Source organism: Pieris brassicae, chromosome 12, assembly GCF_905147105.1.
Source record: "Pieris brassicae chromosome 12, ilPieBrab1.1, whole genome shotgun sequence".
NCBI lineage: Eukaryota > Metazoa > Arthropoda > Insecta > Lepidoptera > Pieridae > Pieris > Pieris brassicae.
This window is the reverse complement of record NC_059676.1, coordinates 862,174-883,735: the sequence shown is the minus strand read 5'-3', so window position 1 is coordinate 883,735 and position 21,562 is coordinate 862,174. Positions and strand designations below refer to the sequence as shown.

The window sequence follows — 21,562 nt, the reverse complement described above, 5'->3', positions numbered from 1 at the left end:
GAGAACTGGCAGTTAATGTAAAATTAGAAGCATTTAATGTATATTTCTTTTTTTTTGACGTTCATAAGTGTATATTGTCTTACCTATATGAATAAATGATTTTGAATTTATTATTATTAATTAAATATTTTAATTATATTGAAAAATTAAGCAACCAGTTTCGTATTCGAAACAATACATTCTGGTTTTCATAAAATCAAAACAAATTTAGACAAGGCGATTCAAACAATGTGACGTCATCATAGCGGGTTGCACATGCGCATAGGAACGGTTGTTTCACACGGGGCTAAAAATTGGAGCCTAGATTTGTTAGTCTGCTTAAATATTATTTTTTCTCAACTACCTTATAATCTTTCCAAGTGTCTGATGAACTCCAATACTCTGAGTTTGTTATAAGTTAGAACTAAGAAAATATTGAGGTATATGAACTTGGCCTTAGGATTTTTATTAGAAATATATGTGTATATTATACGTATATACAGGTTTAATTTTCAAACTTAGTACATTGGATAAGGCCGAGAGAATCCACAGAGTGAACATCGATCGCGTTTGGTCTTGAGCATCGCATTTTACCTCGCTCCAAGTCTTTCAGGCTCCCTTTGCCAACTGTACGACAACATGGGAAGTCGGGGCGTGGTCTTGTTGGAAATCGCCCGGCATTGGTCCCGTACAGGGGTATGGGTAAATCATAATTGGGTACACATTGGGAAAATCTTCTGTTTGTCAAACGAAAAATACAAAACGATTCGAAAAAGCGAAACAGTGAGGAATTAGGCCGATCCAACATATACAGTGATCGAAGATATTTATTTTGTTTATTTCAAAAGTACATCGAAGTGACCTGATTATCTTTTTCCAATAAGTTGTGAATAACAATTATGTAGTTTCTAAGCTTTATAGGTACCTAGAGGGTCTTGAACCAGTTTGAACCCGTGTGACTCATACGTATCCCTAAAAATTGAGGGGTGAGGCTTAGTTACTGTTATATCGCATTATAATATAGCATTTGATTGCGGCAAGAGCAGTAGTGCAAAAGCTTTAAAGCCTGAATGTCGTTACTTACTATTAAACATTCTAGAACTTACAACCAAAGTGAAAATAAGATTAATGTTTATAACAGTGAAAAGACTAAAAAGAAAACCGTAATTGTGAGTGTTTTAACTTGTGAAGTGTAAAACCCAAGTGAAGTTATGACGCTCCATGCCTTAGCGGCATCTAATTACATGATAGAGGAACAAAGGTTTAAAAGTATTGATCTGAAGAAAAGTAGTATGCCATCTTTAATTTCAAAAAATTGGTAAGTGTAAATAATGTTAAAACATCGGTCAATACTTCAACACTACCTAGTATCGATTTATTGTGAATTTGACAGCAATGATTTGACACTTGCCATATATACCAAGATGAGTGATTAATTGAAATAATGATACGAATTCGAATAATAAACGGAACTATTTTTAAAGCTTTTAATACTTTAACCATTATATTCATATATAATATAATTATAATGGTTATGTGATAAAAATAATCGAATAAATAATATATTTAAATATTAATACAACGAAATATTTTTTTACCATCGTAACAAAACCAATATTGTACGTATATTGAAACGTTTACTAAAAAAAGAACAAACGTCACATATCCGGTCGCCATTGTGGAAAAATATAATAACCCTACCGAATTTAGGATGTCATAGATTGTATGGTAGCGATATTCTATATGAATACCTTTGAAATAACCGGTTTAATATATTTGACAATCTTGTTTGAATCTTGAAAGTCGACATTATTTTCGTTGCTTTTCTGTTGTGAGACGTGCTCCGCTAATTTTGCGCAACAAAACCCTACGGTGCTAACCGTGTTTTCTTAACAAGTACTTGAAAGGCTTAAATACGATTTGCCAGGATGACGAAGTTAATACAACAGTTAAATTTTAGTAATAGTAATTTTTATGACGTCGCAGGTGTCCTAATTGAACCCAACGCTGCGAAAATTAAAAACTTCTAGTGAGTATCTAAACTTTTTTTACTATAATAATTTAGGAACGACTTCTATGGCTTTAGTACACTTATCTGACGTCAATTTATTGTAAATTTTTAACCTATTACGTGTACCGTGTGGTATAAATGTCCTTGTCCTTTGTTCTACGTCATCGTTAGGTGATTGTGTTATTAAATTGGATCACCTTGCAACTCAATTATATAAAAGAGTGTCCTATATAATATTTTAGTTTTATAAACAAACACTGATTTTAAAAGTTTAATCGATTATCCTAAACCATTTCCTATTTCTGTCTGCAAGAATTCAGGCTACATTTTTACTATGTACCTTGTATCTCTTATAGGAATTAGATGACTGACTATTGCATTATTACCTTTTTAAAAATGATATAACTGAACTACAATTACACAAATTCAAATAATATTTGTGTTATAATTTGAAGGTGCTTCTGTGCATAAAGAGGGTAGTTTTAATGGAAATAATTATTATAATGAGATAATAATAAAACATAAATTAAATTGTTAATCTATAATAGCAATTACCCTTAGTTATACAAATAAGTCATAATTAACTGTTAAACTTTTTTTAACTAGGTCAGAATCATATCATGATTGATAATTTGTATTTAGGTTAAATTAAACTAACAATTTTGCAATCTTTAGAGATTTTAAACATCATACCATGTAAAGCTACAAAATTAGTAAAGTTACTTGAAGAGATAAGGATGGGTTATAATTTTATTATGCAATAGGGAATGTTTTCTGTTATCCAGTATAACAAATTTTGCAATAAATAGAACAAGTGTTTTGTGAACATAAAGCAATAGGTGATAAATATGTATTATATATTATGGAGGTACATCTTTGGAGATGTACCATTCTGGAACTAATAGCAAGGTTAAATAATTGACATAGACAATTGAGCTGGCAATTGTTCATTTATGTGTGAGAGATGTATTATAATAGTTATGACTGATAAATAAAACTAAGAATTACATAGTTGCTAAAACAAACAGTTTTTGTTGGACATAATATATAAAAGTTCTAATGTACTAGCTATGTCTATTTCTACACAAGCTATATTTTTTTTGTAACATAATATAATTTTAGCTTTTCTTTATAAATGTAACAATAATTTTTCAATTCAAATATAAGATCACCACCATCATCCAAACAAACTCTTCAGGTTCATAATATTATAATGAACAATTAAGCTGGTATAAACCAGCAATAATATACTTATCAAAACGGAGTATATTTAGTTATCTCCATGTGACATTTCCATGTGATGTATGATAAGTTTATTTACTATGCTATCTAGTTTATATGAGTCATAAAGATACTACCTTGCTTTTGCTGTTAAACACCACAATAAACTTAATTACTCAGGCTTTACTCATTATAAAAGAAATCATCTTATCCTCAACATCAAGAACATTACAAGCATTTTATATATTATTTTTACCAGTACTCGGTTTGTATATATAATCTCTTTAACAGCCTTGATTTTTATAGGTTTAGTTGCTATTATATTGGGGTTTTATCAAAGGCTAAAACTCCAATTGTGTGAGGAATTCATACACTTGTGTTTTAAATTTATAGAAACTTAATTTAGTTATAGTTATTTGTTAAAGCGAATATGTCAATCACGTCAAAAAGGTTCGAAAAGCGATGTTTCTTAATGCTTGATTTAACTCGAGGAAAGGAGTATAAATTTTCCATAATGGAGAAATGATACTCAGGGCTTATGTAATTTAATCGCTGCGGGGCGTACGTGCATTGACTCATGTTTCATTGTACATAATAAGAGATATAAGACACATACTTAGGTAATTTTTATTTTAAACTTTCACATACAGTTTGATTAACTTTCAGAGGATGGAAATTTACTAGGTTAAATGCAATAAAACTAAGCACACTCTTGCTTTATTAGTTAACATATGGTTAATATTTAAACGGAAAGTTCTTATACTCGGTAAATTGTAATAAAATAATCAGCTGTGTAGTACGGCCATTTGCAATATTGATCCAATATGGCGGACGAACCCAAATAAACAACAAGTCACGTGTTTTGGCTTGCGAATTGTTTACGGTTTATTTTTAAAACAGGCGTGGTTATGGCGTTTCGATTTCTAGGAAATATGTGTATGACGCATAGAGTGTGAATTTGGAAAGGTGATAAGGGGATAGAAACTGTGTAAACTTAAAAAAAAATGCTCAGTACAACCGTATTCTATTTTCATAATGAAAAATTGCTCAAGACAGTATTATTGCCAAAACATTACAATGATCGCATAATATTAATAATTCGAAAGTGCATAACATGGCAACGTTTCAAAATGACGTAAATATATTTGTTTGGTCGGTTTGTGAATTTACAGACCACAATGGAATAGAAGTCCTAATGCATATAGTTTTATGTATCCATTACAGGAACACATACAAGATATCAATCTAATATTAGTATTAATGTACAAACACGTGATTATTACTTTATAACAGTTAATTATTATGAAATCATTGCTGAGAGCAATTATGATAAATTGAATCATCAACTATGTGACCTATGGTTTTTATTACTGTCACGTTTTGCAATACGTATATTATTAGTTGATCGTACGTATTGAGTAAAGTGGAAAAAATATTATGGTATCGCAAGTAAAGGCAGTGCCGCGTGCTTTAACAGTACCTACCTTATTATATAATCAATGAAATGGCGGAGGTCACTATATGCGATAAAAACCTCTTGCAAGCTTATAGAAGCCCTGCGTCAAACATGGAGTCGCTACTTAGATCTTAACGGAAATGTTAAGGGTTTGTCCTGTTTTTCTGGTCTCTTGTGCTCTTTGTTTACTGGTCATAAAAGCAACACCACTATCTGAGCCATTACGCTTCGTAACCTTCCAATGCATTGGTATTTGTGTATCTACGCCGTGTAATAAAAATTGTCTCTGAAGAAAGACATATTTTAACATTACGATCTAGCCTAACTTAGATCTAATAAACTATTTTACTGAATAAGATGTTTAACATAAGAAAGTGTTCAATGGCACTACTTACAGTCTATTCAAGAAATTGCCGTCTGTTAATACGAATTTAAAGGACACATGTTAGAATTTTGTATCGCGAATGTAGCCTTGGAATACACCGTGTTATCTTTCGAAATGGTAATTTTACCATTCTATTGTAGAACTTAGGTATGTAGTTAAAACCTTGAAGTTCTATCCATGTTGTAATTTTCTAGTTAACAAAGGATTTTTTTATTGGAAGACGCCGCTAATTACTAACTTTGTCGCACTAACTTTTGTAATAAGTTAAAAAAACAATATTTATTATACACATTTATGAAATGACAATAACGTTATTCTATGGCGAAATAATAAAGTATAATAGTTTAATAAAAACATTATGGCTAATAAACGTAAAAAAAATGATTATTTACGTGATGATAAAATGATACCGATCAGGAAGTGATGTAATGGTAAGGAATCCTGTTAAAACAACTGACATATGACACAAATAATTTATTAATTACATATTTAACTTATTGATTAATTCATTGCACGTGTAAAATGATGTTTTATATAGGACTGCCAAGGTCGTCGTATTGGCCACTTTGACCTCAAAAATCTCTTTGATTAGGAATTCCAAATGATTCAATAATTCATTTAATTTTTCTTTGCGTCATTCTATAAATTATTAAATGGAAATAGAATATAGATATTTACGAGTACGAGGATTCCTCTGTGTCACCAGTGCTGCAGACACGTCTCGAAGGATTAATGATGTGTATGACGGCTGTGTCACAAAAGAAAACAGAGTGCGTTTTTGTTCTGGAAATGCCGACCTGTAGAACAAGCCCCGTGGACGGCCAGAGATCAAAGTCAATAACGAAGAAATGAAGGCTATTCCAAGGATCAATCGCAAACTACGTCTGAGTTATCTACAGGCTGCAATGTTAGTGAAAAAACTGTATAAGTCCACAGTAGTAGCAAATTGAAAGAAGGAAGGTGAAAGGTGGATGGTGAAAAAGCATGAAAAGTGGTTCCTGTACGATAATTGGAAGCGCTCATCGCAATGGCTGAACCCAGTAGAACCAGCCAAATCGCGCCCCAAGCGAAAAGTTAATTGTGAGTGTTTGATGGACTTGTGCCCGGGTCGTTCACTATAACCTTATATCTGGCCAGACGATTACGGCAGATGTCTATTGTCAGCAACGGCAACCCATGATGGAAAAGCATCTAGCTAAACAACAGGCTGGTCAATCGCTCTATGCCACTGCTGCCTCACGACAACGCTAGAACAAACACTGCACAACAAACTGCTACAAAATTAGAGGAGCTTCCACTGGATAGTCTAAAACATTCACCGTACTCCTTGGACCTTGCTCTTCACACAGATTTTTTTTTTCAAAATTTGGATAACGTCTTGTCTTGGGGCAGTCGAAACCGCCTTCAAAGATTTTTTTGTATCTCGTCCGAATGTTTTTTTTATAAAGGCATCGATGAACTACTTATAAGATGGAAAAGTATCACTGGTACATAATACTGGTACGTCTGGCCAGACGATTACGGCAGATGTCTATTGTCAGCAACGGCAACCCATGATGGAAAAGCATCTAGCTAAACAACAGGCTGGTCAATCGCTCTATGCCACTGCTGCCTCACGACAACGCTAGAACAAACACTGCACAACAAACTGCTACAAAATTAGAGGAGCTTCCACTGGATAGTCTAAAACATTCACCGTACTCCTTGGACCTTGCTCTTCACACAGATTTTTTTTTTCAAAATTTGGATAACGTCTTGTCTTGGGGCAGTCGAAACCGCCTTCAAAGATTTTTTTGTATCTCGTCCGAATGTTTTTTTTATAAAGGCATCGATGAACTACTTATAAGATGGAAAAGTATCACTGGTACATAATTTAATTAATTAAAAATATTCTATTTAAGAAAATCTACTTTTTGTTCCACCCATACAAGACGCCAATTCAATTATTACCTAATAAATTTCCAATGCAATTTATTATCATTTTAATTATTTCAGTCTTTAGCTATGTTTGTTGTTGTCAACAATAAAGATTAAAATTGATGCCAATTGTGCGTTTTTGAAGAAATTGTCTTTTGCGTCGTTTTCTATTTATAATTTGGCAATCGTTGTGTAGAAATGTTTATCCTGTGTTCTTAGTTTGATTTGAGATTTCTTCTGAACCACTCGTCATCACAGTTTAAGAAATTCTATAGACAAGGTGTTGTTTATGGCACACAGTATAGGAATCTTTTACAAAAAGATTCCAATAAAAATTTTATAAAAATAAAAACTGTCTAGTAAAGTAAAATATTATCGTAAACATTCCATTTTAGTTGTGATATCTTTTATATTTTTTAAAGTTATACTACATCGTTGTTCGTACTAGAGAAAATCATAGAAGATGGTTGTAAGTGTATACTGGTGAGTTTTCTTGTTTGAAATAAACTATACACAGTCACACTACACAGCCGAATTAGTTCATTGTGTTTCATATTTGTAATGAATTTTCCTTTCGTAAATGTTTGAACCTTTTTTGTATATATTATGTAGTCATCATTGGCTATATCCTGAGTATAATTGGTTTTAGTTATATATAATTTCTGCTGGATAATATATAAATAAATGTTTACAAAGCAGAGTGTTTGCTCATGTTGTTCATTATCAAGAATTATATTTTTGTTATCACAAAGATTTTCATAAATTGCTGAAATGTAATAAAATAAATCTGGGTCTTAGCGTGAAACATTGATAAGCATTTTAATTCTATTTTCCGTGGCTGAATATTTCGTGATAAGCACGAATAGGATGTTATTGACGAGTTTTATTGCATTGTAATTTTATTTTAACCTTCAGTAAGGACTGATAACAATTGTTTGGTTACAGAACACGAAAGATTCGTTTAACAATCCGTAAATATTTTCTACAGTCGGTCATGTAGTAACTATAAAAATATTACATGTTCTAATTGAAATTTAGTAAATATTTTCTACAGTCGGTCTTGTAGTATCTATAAAGATATTATGTTCTAATTCAGTAAAGCTGAAATCTTATTACTCGAGGGGAGAGATACATTTCACCAGAACGGCCTGTAGTTACGCAATTAATTTATGAGCTTTTTATTATTTTATAGCTATCTATAAATACCATTATTTATAATGTCGCAAGTTAAAGGTTGTCTTAAATTAACGGCTACTGCGCATTTACCGGATCTTGGCTTCAGAACCTTGATACTTCATAAGAAAGCGGCTAAACGGGAAATGACCCCATTAAGACCTCTATTGGTTAATGTAGCTCCAGTCTGTTATACTGACGATTCCATATTATTTCTTATTTCCAAGTATCTTGTCATGTTACGCACCGGAAGTGGCGCATAGAGTATAGATTGCTTATTATTGATTAACTGGGTCTCACTTTCTGAACGTTTGAAATATCTTATATAATAACCATATTCTGACTTTGAATAAAACTGATTCAAGAGAAATAAACGATAATTTGAAACAATATTTCCATAAATAGAGGTTTCGAGTACTTTTCCTGTCGTGTCGTCAACGTGTATAATAAATTCGTGTTTATAACCTTCAATGTTTTCCAAGTCAAATACTTAAAAAGTATGTTTTATTCCGTCTGTTGTGAAACGTTTGTTTTGTAAGTACATTTAACGTACAGATGTAAAGAAAAAAAAGCTTGTTTTTTTTTTACACAATGAGCCATGTTGAATTAGTATACAAAAATAAAAATATAATTAATTTTTTTTTCTTTTTTTCAGCGGCGATGATGCGTCATCTTTGAGCGCGGCGGGCAGCAAGCGCTCGGCTTTGTCGGCTTCCGACGCCGAGTGTTTTTCGCTGTGCCTGGGCGCCGGGCCTCTGTGGTAAGTCCTCATTGAACCCTTTGAACCTTGGGTCGCGGGCGTTATAGGTTTCTCGTCCCAAGCAATTATGATGGAGGTATACCTGAACACATTGTTTTTATTATGTCTTAGAAGCATTTGTCGGTACTGTTGAACGAAGTTTAGAGCAATGTGAACTTAGTGGAATCTTGATTAAATTAAGTCTGAGGGTAGATCTGTTTCTTTAAATTATTCTATAGTATATTTTGAAAGAGCGGCTTCAGCGGCCTTCTTCCTATCTAAAGCCAGGATTGGGCGTTCAAACTCCGACTATAGCATACTTTCCATGTACGGTATAAGTTATAGTATAACACATAACACGACTGATATGATACAAGTTATGAGAAAATGTTTTTTTATGTGTTACCCTTTTTAGACTCGGATGTCAAAGACGACGATATAATAAAATAATCGAAATATTTGTGAATAATTTATTATCATATCTTCCCCAGGTGGTCCTGATGTCCCTGCTCACCTGCCTGCTCCGCCCGGAGGGGTGAGCAGCGGGGCTTCGAGCCCCGCAACCCCGTCCACGCCCACACATGACGACAACCACCGTACGTATCAGTTTTACTGATATTGTAAATGTTATTTCAACATTTAGATCCCTTTTCTAGAGATATTACACTAAAATATTTACTGATGATAGGATGGTAATAATGAAATCAATTAATTTAATTATCTAATTTGTTTTACAGGCGACTTGTTGAGTACGTTATTATGGTCAAGCGTAAGTTCGCTCAGCAACAGCGAGGAGAGCCTCAGCTCCGACTCCACTGCGCCCGCGCACCCCTTACATCGGGAGGAGGTCAGTATAACGCCATTATTGTGATTTATTATCAATAAATGACATTCAAATCGACGGATATACCTTGTCACTGTGGCAAGGCTTATCTGTGGTACCGATTTTTTAGTGATTGATTTTGAATTAGAAGTCATCTCGATTCCAATAATATTGCAGTTGTTTGAGACTATCAAAGTCACAATCTTATTATTATTAATTACAAAATTTTGAAGAAAGATAATTTGATATGGTTGCCAAAAATTTAAGATATTAAATAAAAAATAAAATACTTTCAACCTTTTTAGTTCTGGACCTCAGATTTCTATATGTTTCATAATTATTTGTAAATCTAAAAGGCAAGTAGGTTATCAGCTTCCTGTGTCTGACACAGGCCGCCGCCTTGGGTCTAATGCAAGTCGGTTTCCTTATGATGTTTTCCTTCACTTTAATGTTAAATTCGCACATAGATCGAATGTGCATTAGTGCACAGCCGGGTATCGAACCTACGACCACAGGGCGACTCTCATGCACGGTGAAGCCACTAGACTACACTGTTTTACTTAATTAATTTTAGATATTAAATAATTGATATGAAAAAATTTCAGACAATCCGTAAGATCTTAGAGCGCAAGGACTCGAAGGCAGTGAAGATCGACCTTAAGATTTATCTCACTGAGAACACCTTTACAAGATGGGAAGCTGTAAGTATAATTTAAAAATATAACATTCACATTGAATGTTATATTTTGTCATTGATAAGTTATTATAAGTAATCTATTACATATCTATATACTTGCTTGGTAAATAATGATAACTTGAAACTAGGCGTACAACATCTAGTACCCTGTACCCGTATTACAATATTAGTTAATGGTTTTAAGAGCCATGCCTAAATCTAATATATCGATGAAGTTTTTACCCCTTTATTCATAATAAATATATCAGTCTTTTAGTTAGTGCTCTTTCATCTCATTTTATCAATGTGTAAATACAATTTATTATAAAGGGAGAAATGAGTATATGTTAAATTATTAATATTATATAAATTAACAAGTAAGTTTGTCTTGCTAAGACAGCTAAGTTTACAGATCACTTATTAGAAGACGTTTAATAATATACTTGCGGCACGCTTGCGGTACGTGTGCGGTGCATATAGTTCTGTAGTCATCTCTGTGAAGCAAAGTGCTAAACATTCACAGGTGGTGAAAGGCAACACGATGTACCTGCGTGTGCCCGGCGTGCTTCAGTCCGGAAGCAAGGAGAGCTTCATGCTGCTCTTGGACTTCGCTGAGGAGAGGCTTCGTTGCTCCAAGTTAGTATTTCAATTCCTCTTGATTTACCGCGTTTCAATTATAGTAAGCCATTTGAGAATCACTTGATTAAAAAATTACTATTGTCTTTTGTTAATATAGCTTTTACACATTAAAGCTATGTATTATTTTTAAAACTTATAGTTATTTACATAATTCTAAATTTTAAATTTATTCCGACGTTTCGCGTAAATTTCAGTGTGCGTGGTCACGGTGTCTGAAGACGAAAGGTGTTAAATGTCAAATCTGTTTATAAAGTGTTTTTCTTGAAAACTTACTTACTTATCATTAGTGTAATCGAGCCTAGCATTAAGAGGGTAGTGATAATTTTTTCAATCTCAATAATACCTATTCGTATTTTTTTTACTTTGTATTCATAACTTATAATGCGTAAAGAAAACTGTCGTGAGATTTAAGGACGCATACGGACTCGTCTGTCGACCATATGCCGACAGCAATATAGCTTATTTCGGCCATACAATACGATGAGAACTTGGAGAAACTAATTGTGGTGGGTAACACAGAAGATAAAAGATCACGTGGCCGTTCACTAAACCCATGGACCGATTTTTATAAGAGAGGCACTGGACAGAAACTGGGGGAAACATGGATGGTCCGCTCCAGATGTTTCCTTGCAGACCACGACATTCAGACGTGAGCTGTGTCAGAGAGAGAGAGTTGTGTTTGACAACACGACAACACTGTTACGTTATACTGTGACAGTATAAATAAACGAAATGACTGAATGATAAGAATTTTATTATAGACTATTACTAATAATAAATACTTATTATTATTCCAGCTGCATAATCTGCGTGCTGAAGTCTCGCCCCGACAGGGCAACCCTCCTGCGCACCTTCATGTTCATGGGCTTCCAGCTGCTGCCCCCCGGCTCCCCCCTCGCCGCTGACATCGCGAACCCGGCCTACGTCTTCCTGCACTACAATATGCAGTAGGGTTGCCAGGTATATTCCCCTTATTCCTTTACACTTGACGTTGACAGCTGTCAAATTGTGAAAATTTTCATACTTCTGATTTTATTAAAACTGTTTTTGTTCAACGAGGCACTGGGGAAATGAATTTTTAAATTAAATGTTTCCTTTACAAACATCAAAGAACGTCCGTCGTCGCAACTTCGCTGTCTATACTAATTTGTCAGCTGCCAAACAGTTAAACTCGACATTGACATTGACGTGTCATTTCTAAGTAACACCTTGTCTCATCAAATATTTTTAAATGGTAGAAAGTAAACATTACGTTAGCTGTAACATGTAATTAGAGTCCTTTCGAATATTTACCTGGCAATCCCAATTGTGACAGCAATCCAGTATTTTATAAGCCAATCTTAATGCAAACAAAATCTGATATTAGATTGGCCTAACACAGTATTTTATTGAAATTTCAAAAGCTGTCACCATTTTGCCATTTACCAGTATTTAATGCACTTACACTCGCTTGATTAGATTTCGGCATCAACAAGTCTTATTATAGAGTAGATTTAGTCGCGAAGGTTTACTTTGATCCCTTTAAAACGCGAGTACTTATGCTTTCGAAAATCTGATAATTCGTTTTAAAGAGATCGAAGTAGACTCGAGAATTTTCTAGAATTTCAGCTTTGGTTTTCGAAACTGCAATTTTAGGACGTTTTTATTAAGCGTTATGTCGTCGTGTTACCCCCTCCGGGTTAGAGAAAACAAAAAAAATATAAAAATAAAAAAAATACAAAAAAAATGTTTGTTTACTTTGAATGTTTGATTTTGTTCTTCATTTTATCTTAATAGTGTATAGCCCCGCAAATTGCTAATTGAAGTGAAATAAAATCTATGGAACTATTTAACTTGATTTAGGTGAAATAAGGCGAAAAAATATCCTTAATTGTCAGTTAATATGACAAGGTTCCATATCACTAGCAACTTGCGAAGCTTCATATGTAGATTAATTAATTCACATTTATTTTTTGTATGGTAACTTTTGACTACAGGTTAATTTTAAGACTAACTGTATATTTTTTTTTTAATTTCCAATCGTACTTATCCAATAAACATTTTTAAAATTTCAAATGTGTGTCAATTTTTTTCACTTCAGAACATTTTGTTTTAACGTTAACAAGACCAAATAATTTCAATTTATCGAATTTAAATTTCATTCATTGTTTTTAATAATTAAAGTTAAGTAAGGTATAAAGGTTTAGATTTAATTTTCCCCCTAAATAAGGTTTCGAACTTATTTCGAGTAAGTTAGTATTTACTTGTACTGTTGACAATTTGTGTAGTGGCGTTCTATGTGTTTCATTTTGGTTTCTTCAGAGATCAGCTAAGATTTTTTAAAGTAAATTTAAACGTTTACTTAAATTTGTAATATTAAATTTAGAGATGACGTCAAAACTAAAATATCACTAGGTTTCTATAATAAGATTTATACCAACCACTACACTGTATGGACGTGGGTTTTATTCTCGCAAAATAAGTAATCGACAATCGAGAACCAATGTCCTCCTGCCTCCTGTCCCATGTCCCATTGAGGGTATGGGCTTAATGAAAATTGTCAAGAGTGCAAGACTTAAGTTTCTTGTTTTAAGTATTTGATCGAAGTATTTCATTTACGAAACACGTAGTTGTAAGTTATGTAAAGGTATTAAAAATAAAAATAAATATTGTGTGTTTTATTTATCTCCCATCAATCATTATCCTATTTCATCTAGTCACGTCTATGGCGTGTATAAAAAAACTTAACGAAACGTGCGGACATTGTGCCTGCTCTTTCATAAATTAGGCCAGAATTTTAAGAGCGAACTGCAATCTAGTATGTCAAACTCAAGCCCGTTTTTGACAGTTTTGACAGTTGGCATATAACATTGTCACATTTAAAACCGAATTTAAAAAAAATGGCGGCGTGAGTCGCTAGTCATTTGAATATTTTGCTTTCGTAAGATTGCGAAATTTCTGGAGTAAAAATATACGACAATAATAATATTAAATATTATTTGTAAAGCATTGTTTAAATAATTTTTGATGAAGGCCGTTTCATATGGCTTTGTACTAACGGCGGTTACAACTGATATTTTTGATACTGTTACGAGCTAGGGGATCGGATAGAAAATGCCGTGGATTTCTTCAAGGGTTTATTTATTGGTAAATCAAATGAGGAATTTATGGGCACAAATTAATAGCAGAAATGCACTTATAGCACACAAAAACAATCACTTATTACTTCACTTATGCACACTTCACACAGTACTTTATCACTTATATTCACTTATATTCACTTTTATCGCTTCGGTGTTTCGCTCTTGTAATCGCATTCAAAACTAAGTGACTAGTCGCGTTTCGGCTCGCTTATATATCCCTGGGAATAATTCTAAACAATATTCAAGAACTTTCTAGGCGGGCTTGCTACTGAGTAGCGATTGCACAATTCTAGAACGTTCGCACTCTTTGTCTCTTTCGCACATTGCTCCGTCCTTGTCGTACGGCGTTCTAGAGTGCTCGTCTAGTTTCGAGAAAGTTCTGATCTTCTCTCTCTCTCTCTCGTATCATTTCGTCCTTGTCTCACACCTAGAAAGTTCGGTCTAGAATATTCCTTCATCAAAGGGGTATAACTAGGCCTGAAAACGCCTGAAAACGGGTCTCCTGAAAACTGCACCACTCGACTACGCATGTTCTGAAACCGACTGAAAAAAGGTTTCAGCTTCCTGAAAACTAGGGTAACATTATGAAAATTACAATTAACTAATATGTGATTGAGCCTCTCCTGAAACGGTCAGAAATCATATTTCAGCCTGCTGAAAAGTTCTCTAACTAGTGGAAAAATCTAGAAACATTGTAGTCGACCCGTCTTCGTAACAATACCATATTGATACATAGTATATCAATCTATTTTGATGTAACTTACAAATATTTCTTTAAAGGCGAGAATCGGAAGATAAACATAGACCCAATGTATGTCAAAATGCAATACATTTTTCTCCTGATTCGTATATATGTAGTACTTATGGTAAAGAAAGGTAGGTATATACTAGCACAAATTATTTATGAAGAATATTATTTTAAAGCGCTTTATAGCCATTTTAACGGAGCTTTTTTGTGATACTAGATAAGACCGACATCAAAACTAGTTTCAAGTTTTTTAATTAAAAGTGTTATTAACGAAGTCATCGACCGGTATATATATGTAGGAAATAAAACAATCGCTTCTATCCGTACATCTGGGAACTGTAATTATCCGCGTCCTTAATGGACGAACTTAATAAAAATAGAGAGAGAAGTTGGTTTGGACGCAGTAAAACACCTGAGAAGTAATAGTTGACGATTGACGATTGACGATTGACTGTTGACGATTTCGGTTCAGAAATTAACACGATTACTATATTCATAGGTTTGAATAGTGTTCTGTAATGTTTATGCTGCTACATAAAAATAAAGATATTTAAACATGGACTTTACAAGTTTTTAAGATCCCTATATGTTCACAATCATTACATGTACACAATAGTTTACATGTTAAGCATATAAAATGGATGAACAAAGCATAAGTTGCAATGGAGTGATGGCGCGTTGCGTGGGAAAGTACGTGCAAAAGTCTCCGGTTAACTGTTTACCCGGAAATCAAATTTATCCTGGGTTAATAATATCTTCGGAAACTGAAAAACTCACAAGTATTTAAAACATTAAGGTTTGCTGGTTTGATTACCCCGGAAATAGGATAGTAAAATAATGTTTGTAAAAATATAAACAATAAACAACATTTATTTTCAAAGTACTACATAGCGTGACGCGAGATTCACATATTAATTCATTAAAATTATAATTGTTCTGAGTCATAACATTTCCTACGTTGTAACTGTTTTTTTTATTTTTCTTCGAATTTGATTAAAGGATAGAGGTCGTTGACTTGATGCGTGTGACTTCTTACACGGTGTAGAAAAATAATAAGACATTATAAACTGCTGGTACATTAGGGGTTTAATGAAGATGAGTTTTTTTAATTGAGTTTGTCTTTATATTAAGCAATCGTAGGTTGTTGAAAAAGTGAATATAGATAGATGTATAAAACAAATTAGGAAACCTTTTATATAGGTACGTGTGTACAATGAGCCATTATGTGTAAATAACATCTAATTATAATTTAAGTGTAGTTAGGTAATTTATTTTAGTATTTTCACAACATGCCACAGTTCCTAAACAAAACGTATGAGTAAAATAAGATAATAAAATATTTTTTGCGAACCTTACGCACATCCAGACACTTTTTATGGCTATCAATTAAAAATGGTAGTAATTAATGTGTTAAGAACAATGGTCTCTGAGGATTTTGACCACATCGTACAAGAAAACGGTTTCAGCGAACCGAAACGCACACACGATCAAAAGATTCGCGCCACATTATTTGCAAAACCAAAACTGGCTGGACGCATTATCCCTAAATTAAAAAAGAAAAAGTTATTTGACAGCGCGCCTTTTTTCACAGTTCGACAACTGGGTGTTAACTTTTTATGTCTAGATTTTTCATATAATGTTTTATTAGTATGTACGGAGTGTCATTAAAAATGATGTATATACTCGTTTTGTGGCCGGTTTTGCTCGCTTCGGCTGTGCTGACTCTTACTATAGACTCTTTGCTGGGAACTTCAATTGAAGGTAACTGATATTTGTAACATAATAACAAACCACACATTGTACTCATAAGCTAAGATTAAGGACAATTTGATTACTACAGTAGCTGAACAATTTGTATTCTATAAATAGAGATTTATATCCTATTGTTTTATATATCTAAAAATCAAAAATAAATATTTACCCAAAGACATGTCTAGGCTATCTTTTATAAAACTTACAGTTAGTAGTTATGGTAGGCATCGATAATCAGTTATGACTGCAGCAAAATCAACACAAATTGGTCCTCGTATTTTTGTACGTGTGTACGCCGTATAAATACAGAGAGCCCTACGAAAAAAATTGATATTTAAGTACTTTATAAGTACGTAAACTGTTGTTGATGAGGGGGCTTAGAGGTTAGTATATAATATTTATGCCTTACTGACACTGACATACTTTATTTAAATGTTCTGGTTTGGTTCTAGAATGGAGTTGCTGTAATACTTTTTAAATGAAAAACATTTTAACGAATAAAGTTTAAAAACTTAAAACACGCAGGGTCAGTTTCGAAACTGTCCCTTCAAGCCGGTCTCATTGTCCGCTTGATATTTGCAATCGGATGCATTCATGTGATTATTATGTAATTACGATTAGCCATTACATGTTGCTTAAGTTATCCGCAATGCAACTGGACAACTTTACAAAGGAAAATATCGGTTTTTGATAGAAGAGTTTCTTCGTTTCTTTTATACTATGTCAAGTTTGATGAAATGTTATAAAATTAAACAACTCTAAAGCTCAAATTTCGGCTTCTGTTTCATCTTTTGCATGTTTATAGAGAAGTAGATCAGCCTGCACTTAATTTCCTTCATCGTACGTGTTCATTGTGCACATTGAATTTGGTGCACAGCTAGGATTCGAATTCACGACTCAGGCTTAAGACACTTGGCCAACACTGTATATATTGCGAAAGTTTAATAACATAATATGTGAACAATAAAGAAATCAGTGGCAACACAACCTTTCTTAGTCCTGGGCTCCAGATTTCAATATCTGTTTCGTGTCAATCTAATAGGCAAGTACGTGATCATCCTTTCGAGAGAATGTTATATGCGCACATAGAAAGAAAGTTAAATGGTGTACAGCCGGGGATCGAACCTACAACAACACGCTGAAGCCACTAGGTCACCACTACTCATGAATTACATTTAAATATAAAGTACTTACATATTATAAATACACTTCAATATTTGGTTTTTTAGACTGTTTTGAACGTGTTGCGATTGGAGAGCAAATCCCGTTGGACGCCATTTATCGCAATGTGTCGGAACTAACAACGAAAGAATGCGAGCAAATCTGCAAGCAAGACAAACAGTGCCAGACCTACGATTATGGGTAAGATTTATTACAATTTATAAATGTTTGCTTATGATATTCAGAATTACGTTTTTGAAATAACTGTAATGTTTACTTATATAGTTAGTTAGTTAAAAGGTATTTTCTTAATATTTTATCGACGACATAACAAACCAAAAAAAAATTAGAGTTTTATCATACGCTGTACCATTTATGATTACGTTATTTATTATTTATTTATTAGTTACATTACAAATAAAAAAAGTAACATAAATTATTAGGGATGCAACGGGCGCCCTTATCGCTAATAAGCGATCTTTTCCAGGCAACCCTAGTAAGGAAAACAACTAAAAAAATTGTATTTTATGGGTAACGTGCTAGAAGTCTTCCTCTTATCCGGTACACTCTTGACAGAGCGGTCGTGATCGCTATGTAGTAGATGCGCTTCACGACGTTTCGACGACGTGCTAGAAGTGCAGGACCAAATTATAGAATTACCAAACTTAATCTAAAATAAAAAATATTCATCGTTAAAAAAATCTGTTTAAGAACAATTATTGTTACTGATTGGTTGCATTACTGTATAATTTAAAGCATACACCATTACAATATTAAAGCAGGATAAATGTTTTCCAGTGTGGGTGCAAAAGGAAACTCGACATGCGATCTTAGCAACGTCAACGAAAAGCAAATCAAAGAAGATAAACTTCTTATACGGAATCCAGACTACGATGTTTATGTCAGACGGATCCAATGTGAGCAGTCACCACCCACTCCTATGGACCAAGAAGTACTTGAAAACATTCCTTTACACCGTCCAGTTATTAGACCTGATGAAGATAAGCGTCCGTTAGCAGATGAATACTATGAGCGTCCCTATGAATCGGATAGACAAACTAGACCATATGGAAACCAAGATAGGCCAGACGGTTATGATTCCCGACCGGCTGAGGATAGACCCCCGAGCTACGGAGTGCATACTCCACAAGAAATTCCTTACAGACCACGCCCGGAAAGACCAGACGATAGACCTCCTAGCTATGGACTTCACAGGCCTCAAGAAATCCCATATAGACCAAAACCAGATGAGAGACCATCCAGTTATGGATCACATAGACCACAAGGAGTGCAATATAGTTCAAGACCTGAAAGGCCGGATGATAGGCCCCCAAGTTATGGACCAAGGCCTGAGGGACACTACCGACCAGACAAAAGACCCCCGAGTTATGGTTTTTATGAACCAGAGCGAGATCCTTACCGACCACATAGGCCAGAAAGTTCATACATTAGACCGGACAATTCATACGATAGGCCTCCAAGTTATGGATTACACAGACCACAGGAAACTCCATACCGTCCTATAGATAACGTTACTCAGAAGCCACGGCCAGCTGGTTATTATCCTCAAGAGCAAGACATTTATCGACCAAAGCCAGAAACACCTGAATATGAATATTTCACTCGACCTAATCGGAGACCTAGCTATGACAGACCCATAGATTCCAAGCCAAATTACAGCTACAATAGCCAATATGCTAGTAACTATGGCAGCTCACAAGATAATTCAATACATGTAGAAATACATGACCCACCACGATTTAAGCCTCCTCAAAGGCCATACCATGAATATAGTCAGGGTTCATCGGGATATGGACAAGGCTATGGATATCATCAAACAAGTTCAAGTTCAAGCCAAGGAAACTATGGACTACAAGAGAGCTATGTTTATGAAAGTAAACCTCATGCGAATGCTGGATATGGTCCCAATAAATATGATCAAATAAGCCATGGTTATGGCAGCACAACCCGCCGGCCCATTTATCCAACTAACAAGCCTCAAGGTGATCGCGATAGCTACGGTATAACTTCTTCTAGCTATGGAACTGGTCAATCTTCAAGTAGTGCATATGGCAGTAGTCTAACGTCTGCTAGTGCTCAAAATGTGGGGGGTGGTTACGAAAGTTCCGGTACCTCTGGTGGAAGTTCCACTTCCGGGAATGGCTATGGCAGTGCTCAACCTGGTTCTGAATACGACAGTTTAAGCAGTTATGGGCACACAAACAGACCTACTTCTAGTAACCAATACAATCAAGTCTCTAACTCTTATAATCAAAACTCTCAAAGTTATGGGACAAGCAATAAATATGATGTCAGTAAACCTCACAACGAACCATCATACGATCAGAACTCACTGTTTGGCAGTCATCTTGGTTATGGCACTCATCATTTATATGAAATGTACGGGTTTAGAAAACCCTACGGATCCAAACCGCCTCAGAACTCCGGTTATGATAAACCGAGTAGCCCTAGCGAAACCAGTTATGGGACAAGACCTAATGAAGAATCATATTCTATAAGACCAGGTTATGGAAGTAAACCGAGCTTTACCTCACCGGATGATAATTACGGACAGACTAGCTATGGGAATCCAAGTGGTTATGGTAGCAGTAACCAAGGGACAAGTGTTGGCTACGGTGGCTCCACAAATAAACCAACTCCTCAAAGTGAAACCGGATATACACCAAACTCTTATCAAAGACCTAAACCCACATACGATAGTTATGGGGATAATAAACCGTCTTACGGTTCCAAACCGAGCGCTTATGCCGATGAGGGCTATCAGAATACAAAACCGAATTACAATGAAAGACCGGCTTTTAACGAGACCCTATCCGGTTACGATTCAGATAGACCGGACATAAAACCGGTTTATGAATTTGAAGATAAACCAGATGGTCCAAGTTATATTTCTAGGCCTGATGGCAACGTTATTACTACCAGACCAGTGCTTATAACCGATTATGAAAAGGAAGGCTATGGACGAAATCCCGACTGGAGATTCTCCTACAAGGGTGAGTTTATTTTTGTCTAAGATTAAAATAAATGCTTTTATTATATTATTCATATATTTAATATATTCTTTATATTATTCTATATTTAATGGCTAAATATTAAATGTGTTTAAACTTATGCTTTCGTTACTAAATACTAAAGAAAAATATTGGTTCGAGCCCAAACCGAAATAAAATAATTATTAAATTAGACAAATTTGTGTTTGGACTGACACAGGCTTATTGGTATTTCTCGAGTTTGCCACCGTGACTGAAACAAGGGTTTATAATGAAAAAACAATTGTTTGCCATACTATACCACTAAATAAATTCAAAGCTCTCGTTAAACGTTAATTAATCAATAAAGGTTTTATCAATTTGACGAATATTTAAATGATCCTACAATTTACAATGATTTCAAACAATTGTATGACTCAAAAGTTAGTTAAAAAGAGTGGCTGAAAGTTTCTTGCCAGTTCTTCTTTCCCGCTCTACGGCCATTGACTTGCAACTGGTTTGAGTTAATAGTAGAGATGCGGCCTAATGAATTGCGTATCTAGGAGTATGGTACTCCCTTCATCACTCCGTTACCAAGTTCATCGGTTGATCACGAGTTACGCTGCTTTTATTTCTCCAAGAAAAAATTAAATGGTCCTAAGTTTGGATGTTAGGGACAGCACAAGCATATCATCGAACACTTGTGCTTCAAGTGACTACGTAAAGTCGTAATAGAGTTTAGAGTGTGTTTGTATATGGGCAAGTATTTA

At 34.3% G+C, this 21,562-nt stretch overlaps 2 protein-coding genes across 2 annotated transcripts in view; both read left to right on the top strand.

Annotated features, from left to right (window-relative positions):
• Positions 1-1,759: 1,759 nt before the first annotated feature.
• On the top strand, positions 1,760-13,667 carry LOC123717046 (ornithine decarboxylase antizyme 2). Its single transcript, XM_045672807.1, is given in 8 exon segments — positions 1,760-2,008; positions 8,798-8,902; positions 9,373-9,379; positions 9,381-9,477; positions 9,619-9,728; positions 10,310-10,405; positions 10,904-11,016; positions 11,817-13,667. Coding segments are annotated over 8 exon segments (783 nt in total). The 5' UTR covers positions 1,760-1,907; the 3' UTR covers positions 11,971-13,667.
• Positions 13,668-16,483: 2,816 nt separating this feature from the next.
• LOC123717519 overlaps positions 16,484-21,562 on the top strand; it is a 30,153-nt gene continuing 25,074 nt past the window's right edge. Inside the window, exons 1-3 of the mRNA XM_045673555.1 lie at positions 16,484-16,650; positions 17,871-18,003; positions 18,601-20,816. Coding sequence (XP_045529511.1) covers positions 16,539-16,650; positions 17,871-18,003; positions 18,601-20,816 — 2,461 coding nt within the window. The 5' untranslated portion in view covers positions 16,484-16,538. The remainder of the gene's footprint in view (positions 16,651-17,870; positions 18,004-18,600; positions 20,817-21,562) is intronic.